The sequence below is a fragment of the Bidens hawaiensis genome, unplaced genomic scaffold (genome assembly GCF_021521415.1).
Source record: "Bidens hawaiensis isolate Kalapana, Puna unplaced genomic scaffold, B.hawaiensis_p1.1 tig00017562_1, whole genome shotgun sequence".
Classification (NCBI taxonomy): Eukaryota; Viridiplantae; Streptophyta; class Magnoliopsida; order Asterales; family Asteraceae; genus Bidens; species Bidens hawaiensis.
Genome location: NW_027492652.1, coordinates 525509 through 543132, shown reverse-complemented (window position 1 = coordinate 543132; position 17624 = coordinate 525509). Strand labels below are relative to the sequence as shown.

Sequence of the window (17624 nt, the reverse complement as noted above, 5' to 3'; positions counted from 1 at the left end):
GTTCTATAGAAGCTTTTGAGCAAGACATATAAAGTTCACTTGGAATTATCTTGCTTTACACTTTAATAGTGTACGTAGATTCAACTAATTAATTAATATGTTTAATTTGAATGAAGTTTGTATTTTGTGATTAGTGTTTAATTAATTAATTATGTTTAAAGAAAGTAAAGTAATAAAAGGATGATATGCAGCTCATTTAAGCTTGGTTCACTTCCTTTAAACTTGGTCCATGAGTTGGCCATAATAATCGGGTGTCCATCGAACACAAGAAGAAAATAAGGGGAACGCCCAAAGAAACAAAGGAGATTGATCGAATTAAATAATAATAATTTTGTTTCAGAAATCAATCAATCATCCGGCCATGGCTTCGAACGCCCTCTCAAGACTCGCCAACCTCCACCGTCATTTCCGTATCACCAAATCAAGCACCGGCAAGGTATTATTATTATTATTATTATTCATTCCCCCGTGCTAGAAAGTAAGTTGTGATTGAATGAATCAGGGTGGGAGCAATGACAATGCGAGTATGGGGACGATTAAGATCTCTCCGGATGTTACCACAGCTTTAGCCAATGGCAAGGCCGTTGTTGCTCTAGAGTCCACAATAATATCTCATGGTTGGTAATTCATTCTTCATATCAATCATATGCATTCAATCATATTCATATATGTTTGTAGGGATGCCTTATCCTCAAAATTTGGAGACTGCAAAAGAGGTGGAGGCTATTGTAAGGGAAAAAGGAGCTGTGCCTGCAACTATTGGTATCTTGGAAGGCATCCCATGCATAGGTATGTCCTCTCTCGCTCTCTTCATTATTATCATATCATTCATCAAATTCATTTCTTAATAATATAATATTACCATCAAACCTCTTCCTTCTACTTACTAGCTTCCCAATTCAAAATCCCTTGTAGGTCTTAACAATGAAGAACTCGAGAGGTTAGCTAAACTAGGAACCACTGCTCGCAAGATATCCCGAAGGGATATCGCACATGTTGTCAGTAACTAACGCCTTCTTTATATATGCTGCAACTGGTCTATTATATGAAGCGATCTTAATAACCTTATGTAACTATTGCACTTGACGTGCCAGGTGGCTACAAGAAGTAGCGGTGGAACTACCGTGTCTGCAACCATGATCTTTGCTTCCATGGTACTGCTTCCCTCTTTTAGGCTAAATCATTTTCGTTAGGCTTGTGAAAAACCCGAAGCGTGTTCGTTTGTTTGACTTTAACCAACCAAACAATCGAACATGAACAATTAAACGTCGTGTTTGTTTGTTAAGAAAACGAACGTGTTCTTTGTGTTCGTTAACAATATAAATGAATGTATCACAAACATTAACGAACGAACAAAACTGAACATAAATGAACAAACATAATTGAATAAATAAAAAAATGCTCTTTCTACTCAACCGAGAGCCTTAAGCATTGTACGAGGTATAACTAAATAAAATTAAATGTGAACAGCAATGTATTCAGTATTTCGGTTTAAAAAGTTGTTAAAACTAGACTAGACTGTAAAAAGGCACAAAAAAAATTAAATAATATACTAACAAACGTAAAAGAAAAAACTTAAACAAATGTAAACTAGCGAACATAAACGTGTGTTCATGAACATATATGAACGAAAATTTTGTGTTCATGTTCGCTCGTTTATTAAATAAGAGAACACAAACAAACTTCATGACGAATGGTTCATGAACAGTTCACTGAACGTACGATTTGTCTACTGACCTAATTTGCTGCGGGCCAGTTCGATTAGGTTGACCCAACATATTTTTTATCCTAAAATTTTGTTAATAATTAGTATGCCAGTATAAATAGAAAAGTTATATTCTTTTTCATGAATTTAGGGGTTTTTCCGCATTAAGATTACATGAATACACTTCATGTAACTCTGAGCTGTTTCCTTTTTAGCTATTAATATATTTTACCCTTTTTTTCTGATTATTGATAGATAGTAACTCAAATTGACATTGAAAATAGTACATAGTAATACCCCTAATTATGCTTCATGTTTTACAAGAAGATGAGAGATCGGTTAGGTAGTTAGTGGGATAATAGGGTTGTTGCACAAGAAGTTTTCATATCTTTGTGTTATAAACTAGTACAATTAAAACATATATCAATAAGACTTGTTTCTAAGATTGCCATAAAATGATCAAAATAAGTTTTTAACTTTGTTATTTGACCCATTACTATTAAATATAGCTTGCATATTTCTTCAGGTTGGCATATCAATATTTGTGACAGGAGGCATTGGTGGAGTCCACAAACATGGAGAAAGCAGTAAGCATTCTGATTGATATATGTATACAATGCTGCTATATATTTTTGTTTAGCTTCTTAAAATGGAAACCCTCATAGTTTTTAGATTTCACAATTTAGATGCACCAAGGAACATATACGTTGGTCTCGGTAAAGGACTATACCCTTCTTACTGGTGGTTAGTTAGACTTGTAAACGAACTAAACGTTCAGTGAACGGTTCGTGAACTGTTGGGCGAGAGGTTCGTAACATAACAAAAATATCTGTTCATTTAGTTAAACGAATGATCATGAACACTTGTCTCGTTCGTCAACATCCGTTTACATTCATTCATTTAAGTTCGTTTACGTTGTCGTTGATATATTCATTTAGTTGTCATTAGCCCATGACAACTTAGTCTAGATTTAATAACTTTTTATGACCAACACATTGTTATGCACATTACACTTAAATGGTTTTAAATTAGTTATGATCGTTCATCTATGTTCAGGTATTTCTGTTCGTCTATACTATTAACGAACGAATATAAACGAACATGCACACGAACATATTCATTTTTTTGACCATCAAACATGAACAAGAAAGGTTTGTTTGTTTAATTGTTCGTGTTTATATTGTGTGTTCAGTTTAAGTTAACGAACAAAATATGAACGCTTCCCTTTGTGTTCGTTTGGGGCTTGTATACTAATGGCAAAATGTGTGGGTCTGGCTGACAGGTTGCATAACAGGACAAATTGGGTCCGGATCAAAACGGGGTATTTTTTTATACCGGCTGGGTTGACCGGAAGCACTTTATGTCCTATATATATAGTTCTTGTATATATATAGCACTCAACCATCGCGACACCGGCCGATTGGTGCATGCACCTTTGTCTTTCGGCTATCAACGTGACCACATTTAACGTTATTTTCACGAAATTAGTAAAATAACGTCATATTACAATTTCACTTTCGCCCACCCGAGGGCTCACACATGTATACATTATGCAAACTCCGCAAGCAAGCATGGGGTCCTTGTAAATAACCAATGTGTTAGTTATATTTAGAATCAATATTGTTTGATAATAACCTAAATGTTAGAATAATTTACTTAAGAGGGTTTTTGTTAATATCAAAATTTGGATGGTCTAACTGGTCAAAATTCATCCAAAGTGTGTTCAAATACATTAAACATCTTGATCCGTACTAAACAATTAACCAGTCATTTTGTCAATTACTGATTGTTTCAGCTATGGATATATCATCTGATCTTACTGAGCTTGGAAGAACTCCTATAACTATAGTGTCAGCTGGTGTCAAGTCCATATTAGATATCCCCAGAACCTTAGAGTATTTGGTATCTTCATTCTTCCATTTATTACCATTCTACCCTTAGACTGCCAGAGTGGCGTTTAACTGTAAATTCTCAATGTTACAGGAAACACAAGGAGTTTCTGTTGTTTCGTACCAAACTGATGATTTTCCTGCTTTTTTCTCTGAAAAAAGTGGCTGCAAGGTATGTATGTATATCTATTTAGGCTCGTTTATGTTTGTTCGTTTATATTATTCGTATTAATTCTCAATGCCATTACAATTTAGTCTTAGGTTATTTAAATAAAAATGTCAGCCATTGTGATTATAATCTAGTTTTATGAATTTATAATGCCAATAGATTTGATGTTCACGTTTACTTTTTATTGGTGTTCGCTCGGTTATGTTTGTTCACCTATGTTCAGCTACGTTTGTTCGTTTGCGTTCTTGAACCGTTTGCTTATACTATTAATTGACGAACATAAAAACACTAATTTTTAACGAACGAGCATGAACATGAACAAGAAACTCATTCGCAAGTGATCATGTTCTATCATTTGCTCGGTTAAAGGTAAACAAATGAACATGCCCTGTTCGTGTTGGTTCATCTATGTTCAGCACTTCAGCTGCGTTTTTTCGTTTACATTCGTGAACCGTTCATTTATGCTGTTAACAAAGGAACACGAACGCACTCATTTTTTTAACAAACAAACACAAACAAGAAAACTTCGTTCGTTTAAATGTTCATGTTCGACCATTTGTTCGGTTAAAGTTAAATGAACGAACATGCCCAGTTCGTGTTCGTTGATCTATGTTCAGCTAGGTTTATTTGTTTGAGTTCGTGAACCGTTCGTTTATACTACAAATGTACATAAACGAACAGGAAAACCTAGTTCGTGTTCAATCATTTGTTCAGTTAAAGCTAAAGAACTAACACGGACATGCCCCCTTCATGTTCGTTTGGTTCGTTAACAAGCCTAGAACTCACCAAACCGCCAAAACCCGGTCAAATCGACCACTAATGACCACTAATAATGTCATTGCAGGCACCATGTCAACTGGATTCACCCGAAGAATGCGCTCGCTTAATTGGCAAGTCTCATTAAACTTTATTATCATTCTTCAGTTTACATCATTAAATTAAAGGTACATAATAATAATATAATGATAACAGAGGTGAACAGGAAACTTGATCTTAAATCGGGTATATTGATAGCAATCCCGATACCAAAAGAACATTCAGTTTCGGGTAATATTATAGAGTCTGCTATACAAACAGCACTGAGGGAAGCTAGGTATGAATATTAATTATTATTTATTTGTTTATGCTTATGTATGCGTTTATTATTATCTACTACTACATATTTTGGAGCAGTGATAAGGGCATAACGGGCAGTGCGGAAACACCTTACTTACTTTCCCGAGTGAATGAACTGACCGGAGGAGCTTCTCTCGAGTCAAGTATCCTTTATATTATGTTAATTATGTTTACACACGCAATAAATTATCCCAATGATAATAATAATAATAATACAAACCTTCAAATAAAACAATTTATGGGATTGTGTAATTTAGGGGACATGACCTGAAACACCACACGGAAATAGCAGGCTTTGGGTTGTCATGTTCAGCCTCAGGTTGACCTGTTTAATTAGGGTCGTGTTAGGGTTGATATGTGACGGGGTTGAAATTTCGTGTAAATGTTGTGTTCTTAACAAGGTTACTAGACATTGCACTTGTGAAGAACAATGCCGCCCTTGGTGCTCAGATCGCTGTTGCCCTTTCTCAGATCCAAGACCATAGCTCGTCATCATAAAGGTTTATGTTTACCTTGGTACAATAATAATATTAGAGTCCGCATAACAAATGTGCCTAACCTTTCAAGTATGATTACGAAACTTATTTCATTAAGGGGCAACCATTTTTTTTCAACAAATAAATGGATCAAACATTCATGTTTTGTATTTGAATCTAGCATTGTTTGTTTGGCATGTGCAGGATCGCGGGCTAGAGGGTGACTCTTGAGATTGTTATGTTTCTTTACCTTGAAAATTTTCTATCTACTTGCATAATGGTTTAAGTTAATCTGAATGAAGTTTGTAATTTTTTTGTAGTAAATGTTTGATAAGAAGGATTGATATAAAAATATTGGGAGATTATGTTCCGTTTCACCTATTCTTTTACCGTCACTTTGTATGTTGGATCCCAAGTTTATAGGTAAGTTATTGTAATTGTTTAATTAAAAAGAGTGACGAGTGGATGTTGTTGATTCTTTGTTATTTAATTCTTCACTGGTTTCTTTATAAACTAGTTTAGATCAATAATTTACAATTCTTGTCTTTTACGTAATTTAATTTGGTAGGGATTAGAAATATTTCTCAATGTCACCTAAACAAGTTTTACGAAGCCATACTCGAGTGTAATTATTATTATTAGTGATTTGATTTTGGTGGGTGTAATTATTGGTGGTTGGCCATGTGCCTTGTACGTTTACTTTTGTATATAATAAAATTTGATCGGTGGTTAAAGGAAAAAAGAAGTTGCCCATCTAAGGTGAAAAAAAACCAAACCCTGAATCAGTTTTTTTTTACTGTACCAGACCCTACCTGTACGGTACGGATATGGTATGCATTTTAGTACCAAAAGCCATACTCGAACCGGACCCTATTTGTACCAGGTAATGCCCGAAACCCGAACCGGTTCCTTATCCGAAACCGGGTTTTTCCAATACTCGAAACTGGGTTTTTTAAATACCCTATCTATACCCGAAATTACCCGAAAAATAACTGAAAAATACCCCTAAAAAGTGCAACCTTTAAACAATTTCAATCTATACCCGAAAAATACCCGAAAAAAACCCAAAAATTACCCGGAAATAGGGTATTCAAATACCCGGTTTTAGAATACCCGGTTCTAGAATTAGTAACTTATTGATAGGCCACAAGCTAATGAGGATTGCTTCATATCCATTGTCAGTGCATATCATCCATATTCTATAGTTCTTGTATACTCTCTAGCGCTACAAGAAAAGAAAAGAAAAAGACCTCAACATTTTAGTTAGTTTTAAGCCTCTAGGGACGTTGAGCCAACCCTGATCACCACACTTTTGCAGCAACTCTAATCTTCAAGTTTAACAATACCCTGCCATAGCCGAACCATATACACCTAAGAATCGCCAAAATCCAAAACATGATGTGTTGCCGGAGTTTTCCATAATCCAATTTCAAAGCAGTTAGCGTCATTAAAACATTACACAAAAAGAAATGGGAAGTAATATGTCCAAGCTATGTAAGATAATTTTTTTTTAATAATTAGTTAAGAAATTCTTTTGTTTAAAGTTATGTTTGGTTATAAAAATAGGCTTAATTACATAAATAGTCTCTTTGGTTATAAAAAAGGTATTTAGTCATTTCATCTTTAAGTCAACAAAAAAATAACAAGAGTTAATCTTAATATCTTAACTTGTTATAAAATTGAAACCACAACAAGTTTTAAAAATTAATACCCAACCTATAACTTTGCCCAAACCACAGACACCATCCATGCAATTAACCCCCAGAGCCGACCCATAGGGAGTAGAGGTGCACAAACCGGGTTAAAACTTAAAAATGTTTGTGTTGTAACCGGCTCGGGTTAGTCAAAACCGGTTTAAGATCAGTTTCAGTTCAGGTTGAAACGGTTTCTTGACCAGATTACGATCGGTTTTGGTTCAAGTTTAGACCGGTTTTTGGCTAATTTCCGTTCGGATAACCGGCTTAGAACTAGTTTTGGTAGAGAAAATTACAAACCGGTTCCAAACCTACGGTTTCAATGCGTTTCAAACCGATTTTTACATAATCGGTTTCAAACGGTTCGATTTTGGTTTGATTTTTAGGTCGGCTCGGTTAACCGGTTTATTTGCCCACCTCTAATAGAGAGGGAGAGGTCTCGAGGAGCACGACCAACCTAGACCCATTCTTACGAAAGACCCATAATTGCTAAAAAAAATTATATATGTTTTATATATGATTCTATTTTAAAACAAAATAATATAAAATGACTTACTGGTGTAATTAAAAGACTTTCGGTGTATAGAACCAAAAGTTATGGGTTCAATTTTCATCTCATTGTGGGTGTTTTTTATATAAAAAAAAAACTTTTCTTTATGTTTTTATTTTAGTAACTGGTTTATTACTTTTTCTTTGGTCCGTATTGGACTTTGGAAATCATTTATCACATATATAAAAAAGTGATTTTAAGGGCCAATTTTTTTTACTTGTGTCGAGCCCTAAAGTTTTGATGAATTCTTGAGGACGACTCTGTTAACTCCTTTTATAAATAAAAAACTACATACAAAATCATAAAAACCAGAGTAGCACCCCTTTAAATAATATGGTCAAACTGGTGCAATAAACTATTTCATTAGTAGCTAACATTTTCAATCAAAATACTTCATACAAGAAAATGCAATTTTGATTTTACTTCATATGAGTTTATTACTTCATGTGTTTATGTTCTGTTCTTACTAAATATTCAATATTTTTACAGAAAAGGAGGGTGCGTGATATGCATTTTTTGTTTTTAATTCATACCAAAAGAGGGTAGATTGTGGTTGTTAGCATCTAGTGTTTTGTTTTGGTATGGTGTGTTTGGACTTTGGAAGGATGCAAATAAGTTGGGATAATAAAGGCAAAAGGCGTTTTGGCCACACCCCTTTGATTCCCCCTCCACATTAAGACATGCCAAAATACATTTTCTGAAATCTCTTTTTTTTTTAATAATTTTATCAAATATGTCCATTTAAATAATATGTACAAATGTAAATGCATGGGTGAGGTTATAAAAATACCTAATTGTGTCGCACACTCAAATTTAATGATTAGTTAATGATTTGTGTAGATGCGTGAGACAACTTGATACTAAAAAGTTAAAAGTTTAAACGCAAAGCTTAACATTTTTCCAAAATCTCTTATTCTTATTACCGATATGTTCTTCATATTCTTCTACGAGCTTTTATTTGGGATTGAGCGCGGACTAGATCTTTTCGATTGAACACGCCAAACAAGTTTATGTGAACTATCTATGTGATGACTAATTTCAAGATTTGAAACAACTATCGAAGGCAAAGAACGAAGAAAACTAAAGAGGGGATAGCGAGTGGAGACTCGTAAAAGTCACTGTACTCCAAGAGTAGTGATTATTCTTCTCAAATTTGCCATTATCTTCTAGTCGAAAACTGGACTACTGGTTGGCGTGTGACCCCTTTCCCTCTCTTTCCGCTTTACAACCCGAATGAATGAATATATTGAGCTTTGGAAATATTCCCTGATGTATTGATGAATTATTTTCAAAAGTAATCTAATCGGTGAATAAACCACTGTTTTGAAAACCGGACCGGACCGGCCGGTCCGACCGGTTCAACCGGGATTCGGTAACCTAGCCGGTCCAAACTGACAACAAGAACCGGTTTTGAATTATTTTTGATAAAACTGCAATATTAACTGAAAATACCTTATACTGCCACCTAGAGTCGATCAAATGACCTTTGTATTGAAAGAAAAGTGTACAACCAGATGGGCTACCTACTTTTTTGTTTCATTTTGTAAGTTAAAATAATATATTTGTTTCATTCCCATCAAGACTATCCCTTAGCACCAGGGTTGCCACTTTTACTTGAAACTCAACACGAGAAAAGGCCACCTCGAACCCGATCCAAATTAATTCGAGTTGGTTATTGGGTCTGATTTATAGGTTTCAGGTCAACCCAAAAAACCCGAATAAACTATTTGTTTAGAAAATGATATTATTATATGGTATGTACACAGTATACAGAAAACTCTACACATTCAACTTGTTCATATTCCACCTACTATAGTTGATCGACTATTTGTTGTTTAGATATCTTTTATATTGTGGAAAATAACAACCGTAATAGAAGAATATGTTGCTTTACAAGGCTATGTTTATTTATTATTTGGTTATTTACGTAACGAGTAAAGAAGAAATTGTTGTTTTGGTTTTCGTGTTGTAACTTTCTTTACTTTTCTTAGATACCCGAACCCTGATTAACCCAACCCAAAAAAACCTAAACACGAATAACTCGAACCCCAAAAAACCGTGAGAGATTTGGTTGGGTTTCGGGTCTAAAGTTAAAACTTTAAAACCCGAAGAACACAATCCAAAAAATACGAAACCCGAATAACACCCCTTGTTAGCACCATTGAATTCAACAAAAAAAAATAAAAAATACAAAGACACTAGTAGAAATGAAAACATGTATATACAATTCAAACGTTAAAAACACAACATTGATAAAATAATAAAAATTTAAAATCTGGCATGAGCTGCTTTCTCAATGATTCCCAATCCACCTCAAGTGATGACAAACAGTTAGAAAAAGCAGTTTTGTTTTGAGGGAGAAAAACAGTGCACAAAATTCACATATTCTCCTCCTGCAACAACAAAAAACACTAGTCGACACAAAGCCATCGGTGAACATAAATAAATACAAATCACGCCCCATTTGTCTCTTTTCTTTTATTCTCACTAATAATAATATTCCCTCCTTCCTTCCTTTGTAAATTCAACATACACACACACACACACAAATTACCCCTCATTTGACTTCAATTCACACAATTGCTATAAGATTTGAGTTGGGTTTTCCATTAATTTCAAAACCCACCAAGATATTGTGTTGCAGGTTTCTCTCTCTAAAAAACCCCCAAATTCAATTCAGTTGACAAAATTGTTTCAACATTTGAAGTGGGTTTTCGATGAATTGCAAAACCCAGTAAGGAATTTTGAATTGGGTTTTTGTTTAATTCCAAAACCCATTAAGCAAATTGCTGTTTTTTGGTTGCTTAATACTTCAATTTGTAATTCATTGTTGAAATCCAATGTTTCAAGATGATGGGTCATCATCTGTAACTTCAACACCATTAGTATCTTCTGTATTATTATCCGGAATGGGTTCACCATACCCATGGCTCAAAGAGCTCAAATCGGAAGAAAGAGGTCTATGTTTAATTCACTTGTTACTCACTTGTGCCAAACATGTAGCTTCTGGAAACTTTGAACATGCCAATATTGCCCTTGATCAAATCTCCCATCTCGCCTCCCCCCAAGGCGACACAATGCAACGAATCGCTTCGTATTTCGCTGAAGCACTCGCCAACCGAATCCTCAAAGCATGGCCCGGAATCTATAAAGCGCTCGATTCTACCAAGGTACCGCTTTCATCCGACAACGTTTCGGTTAAGAAGATGTTTCTCGAGTACTTTCCGTATTTGAAAATATCATTTGTGATAACGAACCAAGTGATAATCGAAGCTATGGAAGGGGAAAAGATGGTTCATGTAGTTGATCTTAATGCTGGTGAGCCCACCCAGTGGCGCGCGCTGATTCGTGATCTTAGCGCGCGCCCTGAAGGCCCACTGCATCTTAGGATCACAGGTGTCCATCAACAAAAAGAGGCTTTAGACCAAATGGCTAGGGTTTTGACCGAAGAAGCCGAAAAGTTAGATATCCCATTTCAGTTCAATCCCATTGTGAGCAAACTTGAGAGTCTTGATGTCGAAAAACTTAACGTTAAAACAGGGGAGGCGTTAGCGATTAGCTCGGTTTTGCAATTCCACTCATTGTTAGCACCTGATGATGAAGTCGTTAACCCGAAAAGAAACTCAAACGGGGTTAACTTTTTCCAAATGAATAAAAAAGATTTGGCCAACGCGAGTCAAGATACCGCCTCGTCATCCCCTTTGTCTAGTACAATCACTTCCACGAAAGTGGATCGATTTCTAACCGTGTTAAGGGGTCTGTCCCCAAAAGTGATGGTGCTAACCAAGCAAGATTCGGATCATAACAACCCCGCGTTAATGGAGAGGATTTCAGAATCTTTATACTTCTATGCATCCCTATTTGACTGTTTGGAATCGAGTTTACCACGAGGTTCAATTGAGAGACTGAAGTTGGAAAAGATATTATTCGGAGAGGAGATCAAGAATATTGTTTCTTGTGAAGGTGGGGAGAGAAAAGAGAGACATGAAAAGCTTGAAAAGTGGGCTCGAAGACTCGATATGGCTGGATTTGGGTGTGCCCCTTTGAGCTACTACGCGCTTTTGCAAGCACGTAGATTGGTTCAAGGGTATGGTTGTGATGGGTGTAGAATGAAAGAGGAGAATGGCTGTGTGGTGATGTGTTGGCAAGACCGACCGCTTTTTTCTGTTTCGGCTTGGAAATGTCGAAGATGAAAGTATGGTTGATATTGTGTTGTGTTAATGTTTAGGTTTGGGTTTGTGTTTGATGTTTTGCTTTTGTGTTTTGGTGTATGAGGACCAATTTAGATATGCATAGTTTTATATAGTGAATTTAATTTAATCTAATGGTTTATGTTGTGCAATCAATGACCAGATCCTTGAGTTAACAGGCAATTGAATAATCTGATCTTGTGAAGTTTGTGTTTGCTATTCTTCAAGTATCGATACTGCTGGCCGTTAAGACCATAAATGAACCTACACAAACATGAACATCGCATGTTTGTGTTTGTTAGTTTAATTTTAGCCGACACATGAACAAACACAAACAGTTTAGCAAACATATTTTCTTTTCGTGCTCGTTTGTTAAGATTAAATGTTGTGTTCGTTTATGTTTGTTAATATTCAAACGCACGGTGCACAAACATACACGAGTGCAAATGAACATAACGAACACAAACATATAAGAATTAGCGGCCATTTTTGGACAAAATTTTAAATTTAAGTTAATTTTCTAAGCGTCGTTACTCAATCTGCAATAGCCTAGCCTTTTATTTGTATATGCAAATGTTAGCTGATACTTTTGTAAAGAGTGAGTCCCTTCACTTTTACGTTTCTATCTCGAATTCTAGTTCTCAAATCTGTTCATAATGTTCGTCCTATAGCATATTGACATGAGGCGAGGCTTTGTATCCCAGTGACTTGCCAAGTTAATAACTAGAAACTACATTCAAACCTTTAATCATAGAACATACAAAAGAAAATAACACACTAAAGGCTTCATAAAGAATTAAAGACATTTTTTTTATATTGAAACTTTGATGCAGACTTTTACAGGAAAAAAAAGAAAAAACACAAACAGAATTCTCAATGTCACACCATTCATCTTATTCAACTGGTTTATACAGCTTCTCCACCATCTTCCTGTATTCTGCAAACATCATAATAATAATTTCAGTATTCAACAATAACAAGTATACAAAGTCTCTACCTGAAGAATATCCAAACATATGTTTCCAAAAGCATCCATGTTAGGATGGAAGCAACCCGTCACAAATGTGATCATCTTTGGAGGCTTGAACGTGTAATCGTTTGGGAATACAAGTGAGAGTTTGTATTCGATTCCTTCAAAGACTCTTTGCTACCTGAAATAATTTCATTTCCATCCCTAGTAATATTCGATTAAATCACGAAGAGATAAGGAGGGATTTAACACCAATGACAGTAAGAACTCAAAAATTCATAACCAAAAAATTTCGTTAGCAATAATCAACCTTGGAACAATTAGTTTAGGGTAACATTTACCGGTGATTCTATGCTGATAGCTAACAAATTTCTAAGTCGTGCAACAAAACAGTACTAAAAAAATTACAAAAGAGATATTCCAGACATTCCAAAATAGAGATAATCTTCATCGAATCTTTATTTTGATCATCATTTGTATATAACATTATCATCATCAACACTCTCTAACAGACCTCCTGTTCGGTTACACTCTCCTTAAATGCGTAATGAAGATATGCGATCTGCCTTTGGGTCCGCATTAAATGAAAGTTGGTCGATATGCTATTATGCGAATTAAGTTAACTTTTAGGTTAAAATTACCCTCTTCAGACTAATATAATTTACCGGACTTGTCATAACAAGAAATCATTAGAATCATCAAAAATGTCAACAAAATCAAAACATGCACGAAAATGCATTCAACTCGGTCCCAAGAAACATACATATAAAGAATCTTCAAAGTACATGTTTATAGAAAAAAAACAATTCTCATTGCAATGTTATATGCAACCAATCAAGCCTCCATTCATCCTATTCAACTGGTTTATACAGCTTCTTCACCATCTTCCTGTATTCTGCAAACATAATAATAATAGTTTTATTAGTATTCATTCAATAATCAATGATATAATAATAACACACCAACCAACCTTCTTGATTACTCCAAAGTGCTGCTGCTTGTGTGTTCAAAGGTGAACTTGTATTTGGTTCTGCAATTAAATTGATAATAAATTGACACCCATTCAGATATTAATTCAGTTTATTATTATTATATTAGATCATCATACCTCCAAGCAGACTTTGAATAGAGATCAGAATACTTCTCACATCATAAGCAGCTGACCATTTGTCCTAAAATTATATTATATAAATATAATCATCAGTGTTAATTAAATACATACATGTATGTTAAATCAATATATAACAATTACCTGAAGAATATCCAAACATATGTTTCCAAAAACATCCACATTAGGATGAAAGCAACCCGTCTCGAATTTCACCTTCGGAGGCTTGAAAGGGTAATCGTTCGGAACGAAAGCGAGAGCTTGTATTCGGTTCCTTCAAAGACCGTGTCGTTGCTCCCGGAAATCGTTCCTTTCCAGAAAAAGATGTTGTCTTCCTCCGGAAACGCAGATACCGTGGTCTCACCACTCATCTGTAATCAAAATTATTATTATTATTATTGTTATAACATAAACCCACATGAATAAAAGATTCTTTCTTGTGTTTACTTACCATTAGATCCATGAGTTCTGACTGCAATCTGTTTCAATCAAAGATAATAAACATCAATTATATAGCAATTTGTTGAATAATTTATGAACGGAATACCCGAAATCAGTTGAACTCAAATAATACCTTTTAAGGACGGATTGAGTATCAACGGTTTTAGGGATGGGAAGAGAATGTTTGGAAGCATTAGCGGGTGCATCAGCAGTCAAATTGTTGCTTTGATTGTTGACGGCCGCCATATCAGAAACTGTAATTGTTCGAATCAAGGGAATTAGAAGAAGAAGAAGAAGAAGATGATGAATGAGAGAGACCAATTGATTAGTTGTTACTAATATTATTGTCTCTTATTATGATATCTTCTTCTTCTTTTAGTGTATAATGTTGAGTGAGATGTGTTGAAATGGTGGGTATTAGTAGCGGATTTTATTTGAACGTTGAGATCTGAAGGCGGCGTGTTTCTTCTCTTTCTCTAACGGCTACTTTCTTTAGGTTTTTCTCCTTTTCTTTTCTTTTTAATTTTAAATTTTTAATATAATATTCTACTTTGTTTTGAGTTTGAAATAATTGATTACAAAACTAATTAATTAAACCCGGATACTAAATAAATAAATGGAAATAATTTGGTTTTTCAAACACAACTAACCAAGGAAATACTTTTATTTTATTTAATAACTAGGTTGGTGACCTGTAAAATACACATGTAAAAAATTATTTAAACTCGAATATAAAAAATTGGTATTAATGGATTGTTTTGCAGAATAATCACATATATATCTTTAATAGAGGAGAAAAGAAGAAAATATTGTAATTATAGGTTTTTTTAATTTGAAAACAATAATGTGTATAGGTTTTCTTAATTTTAGAATACTACTTCCTTCGTTCTATTTTAGATGTCATGGGACCCACATCACACAATTTAAGAAATATTTGAGTTTTTTATTTTCTAAGGTGTAAAATGACAATAATCTCCTCAACTTATTTGGCTAAAATCCATTTTGTCTTACATGACACCAACCATTTGCTGCCTACTTTTTGCCGCCACATTTTCATAGAACCAACAATTATACTTTTACTTGTATTGTTCAAAATGTTTGAATCCTTTACATTTTCACTAAATTTAAATTGCTGCCTACTTTTTGCCTTCTGTTTGAAACACCCAAAATAAAGTGTTTGAATCATTTCATTTTCACTAATTTTCTTTATTCCATTAAACTATGGAACACTCAATAAACCCACGTAAAAAAACAAACTTGACCAATGAGCAACGACAATCCATTTACCAAATGTTATTCCAACAAAGTGTCAATGGAGGATTGAAAAGTGAATTCACAAGGGATGTGGCGACACTCTTCTCTGTATCTACCCGGACTATAAGTCGCATTTGGCATGACGCTAAACTTCAACTTCAACATGGATCAGTTGTTGATGTATCTTCGAAAAGGGCTAATGTAATTAGACGAAAAAGGATACAAATCGATTTTACTCATGTCTCACAAATCCCACTACGTCGTCGAACAAATATTCGGTCTCTAGCAAAAGCAATAAACGTTTCAAAATCAACAATGCATAAAAGAATTAAAGAAGGAGCTTTAAGACCACACACAAATGCGATCAAGCCGGATTTAACCGATCAGAATAAGAAAGCAAGGTTAGAGTTTTGTTTATCAGTGGTTACTCGATCTTTGTCAAGTGCTAGTCCGACATTTTATGATATGTTTAATGTGATTCACATAGATGAAAAATGGTTTTATATGTCCAAACCATCCAAACGTTACTACCTTGTTCCCAACGAGGATGAGCCGTTAAGAACATGTAAATCAAAAAAGTTTATCACAAAAGTAATGTTTCTAGCCGCAGTTGCACGGCCAAGATACGATGCATCAGGTAATGAAGTGCTTTCGGGAAAGATCGGTATATTCCCATTCACAACTTTGGAACCTGCATAACGGTCGAGTAAGAATCGTGTTGTGGGAACGTTAGTAACAAAACCTATCTTATCGGTGACTAAAGAAGTAACAAGGTCTTGGTTAATCGAGAAAGTACTACCGGCTATTAGATCTACATGGCCAAGAGATCACACGGGTCCAATTTTCATTCAACAAGACAATGCAAAGCCCCATATTGATGTCAATGATACGGAGTTCATGCATGAGACATCTAAAGATGGGTTTGATATCCGACTATATTTTCAACCTCCAAACAGTCCAGATTTAAATGTGTTAGACCTGGGCTTTTTTCGGGCGATTCAATCTCTTCAAGAACATGAGGTTTTAGGATCAATCGATGAATTGGTTAGTGCTGTTAAAATGTCTTTTGAAAGAATGCCATCACATGAGCTTAACAAAGTGTTTTTAACATTACAAACATGCATGAAAGAGATCATGAAAGTTCGAGGTGGCAATAATGATAAAACACCGCATATCGGCAAAGGTAAGTTAGAACGACAAGGGAATTTACCACTACAAATCGAGTGTGACGAAAACTTGATATATGAAGTCCTTTCGTATTTGGGTCAGTAAAGAAATCCTATTTAGAGCTTCATGTCTTTTTTGTTTGTTGGTGGCAATGAAGAAAAATAGAGCTTCATATTTTCTCTAGCTTCATGTTCTTAAGGAAAAAGAAAGAAAAGAAGTTTCTGTCTTTTCTTAGTTTTGTGTTACTCTTGTATGGATGTAAAAAATGTGTATGTAATATGCTCAAGTTTTGGACAATAGTAAAATGAAGGCTTTGTTAATTAAATTGTCTTTGACTTTTATATACCACTTAGATTAAATATTTGTATGTAATATTAAGGGTAAAATTGGAAATTGCATTTCTATTTTTGGAAATGGACATTTAAATTGGGACAACAAAAAATGAAAAGATAGACATTTAAAATGGGACGAAAAGAGTAATAATTTTTTTATGTGATTTAATATATAAAATAATTGGTTTACCTCGTGATTATTTGGTAAAGAGAAATACGATATAGAATTTGTAAATTCGTTAAGATTAAAACTAAAAAAGAAAAATAGTAGTATATCATTTAATAGTTATCTTTTCTATACAAATATCATGTTGGCATAATTGGTAAATTGCATCATTTTCAAAACTCCTTTTCAATACCCAAGTTTGAGCCAATGAGCGCTGTAGTAGTAAGGGAGAGACTTGGTATTCTATGTGACTCTTATTTGATTCTGTCTCATAGCATTTAGGTAGCGTTTGGTATGAATGAGAGGCAGAATGGAATGATCCATTATAATAAAATGAAAAAAAAAATGTGTTTGGTTGGTCAATGGAATGGAATCACCAATTACCATGTTCATTTCA

The 17624-nt window shown here is 34.5% G+C and overlaps 2 protein-coding genes and 2 pseudogenes across 3 annotated transcripts; 3 read left to right on the top strand and 1 right to left on the bottom strand.

The window, feature by feature from the left end:
- Window positions 1-289: 289 nt before the first annotated feature.
- Window positions 290-5718, top strand: LOC143554120 (pseudouridine-5'-phosphate glycosidase-like). The gene is made up of 13 exons (XM_077043973.1): window positions 290-436; window positions 503-617; window positions 679-789; window positions 916-998; window positions 1095-1154; window positions 2232-2292; window positions 3501-3607; window positions 3689-3766; window positions 4608-4653; window positions 4736-4856; window positions 4937-5022; window positions 5289-5379; window positions 5560-5718. Exons 1-12 carry the CDS (start codon window positions 362-364, stop codon window positions 5375-5377), a joined length of 1032 nt encoding a protein of 343 aa, XP_076900088.1. The 5' UTR covers window positions 290-361; the 3' UTR covers window positions 5378-5379; window positions 5560-5718.
- A 4245-nt stretch (window positions 5719-9963) lies between these two features.
- Window positions 9964-11919, top strand: LOC143554122 (scarecrow-like protein 3 pseudogene; annotated as a pseudogene).
- Window positions 11920-12674: 755 nt separating this feature from the next.
- On the bottom strand, window positions 12675-14630 carry LOC143554119 (ubiquitin-conjugating enzyme E2 20-like; annotated as a pseudogene). The gene is made up of 6 exons (XR_013138938.1): window positions 14442-14630; window positions 14319-14346; window positions 14012-14238; window positions 13868-13931; window positions 13730-13789; window positions 12675-12726 (listed from the first exon to the last, which is right to left on the bottom strand). The product of XR_013138938.1 is annotated as a ubiquitin-conjugating enzyme E2 20-like (transcript).
- Window positions 14631-15529: 899 nt separating this feature from the next.
- Window positions 15530-16834, top strand: LOC143554124 (uncharacterized). The gene is made up of 2 exons (XM_077043978.1): window positions 15530-16226; window positions 16326-16834. The coding sequence occupies exons 1-2, from the start codon at window positions 15530-15532 to the stop codon at window positions 16832-16834; spliced, it is 1206 nt and encodes a 401-aa protein (XP_076900093.1).
- The last annotated feature ends 790 nt before the right edge of the window (window positions 16835-17624 follow it).

Coding starts and splice junctions, on each gene's coding strand:
- LOC143554120 (XM_077043973.1), top strand. CDS start 362: ATGGCTTCGAACGCCCTCTCAAGACTCGCCAACCTCCACCGTCATTTC. Junction 4,654..4,735: donor AGAATGCGCTCGCTTAATTG/GCAAGTCTCATT, acceptor TAATGATAACAG/AGGTGAACAGGAAACTTGAT. Junction 5,023..5,288: donor AGGAGCTTCTCTCGAGTCAA/GTATCCTTTATA, acceptor CAAGGTTACTAG/ACATTGCACTTGTGAAGAAC.
- LOC143554124 (XM_077043978.1), top strand. CDS start 15,530: ATGGAACACTCAATAAACCCACGTAAAAAAACAAACTTGACCAATGAG. Junction 16,227..16,325: donor AGTGCTTTCGGGAAAGATCG/GTATATTCCCAT, acceptor CGGTGACTAAAG/AAGTAACAAGGTCTTGGTTA.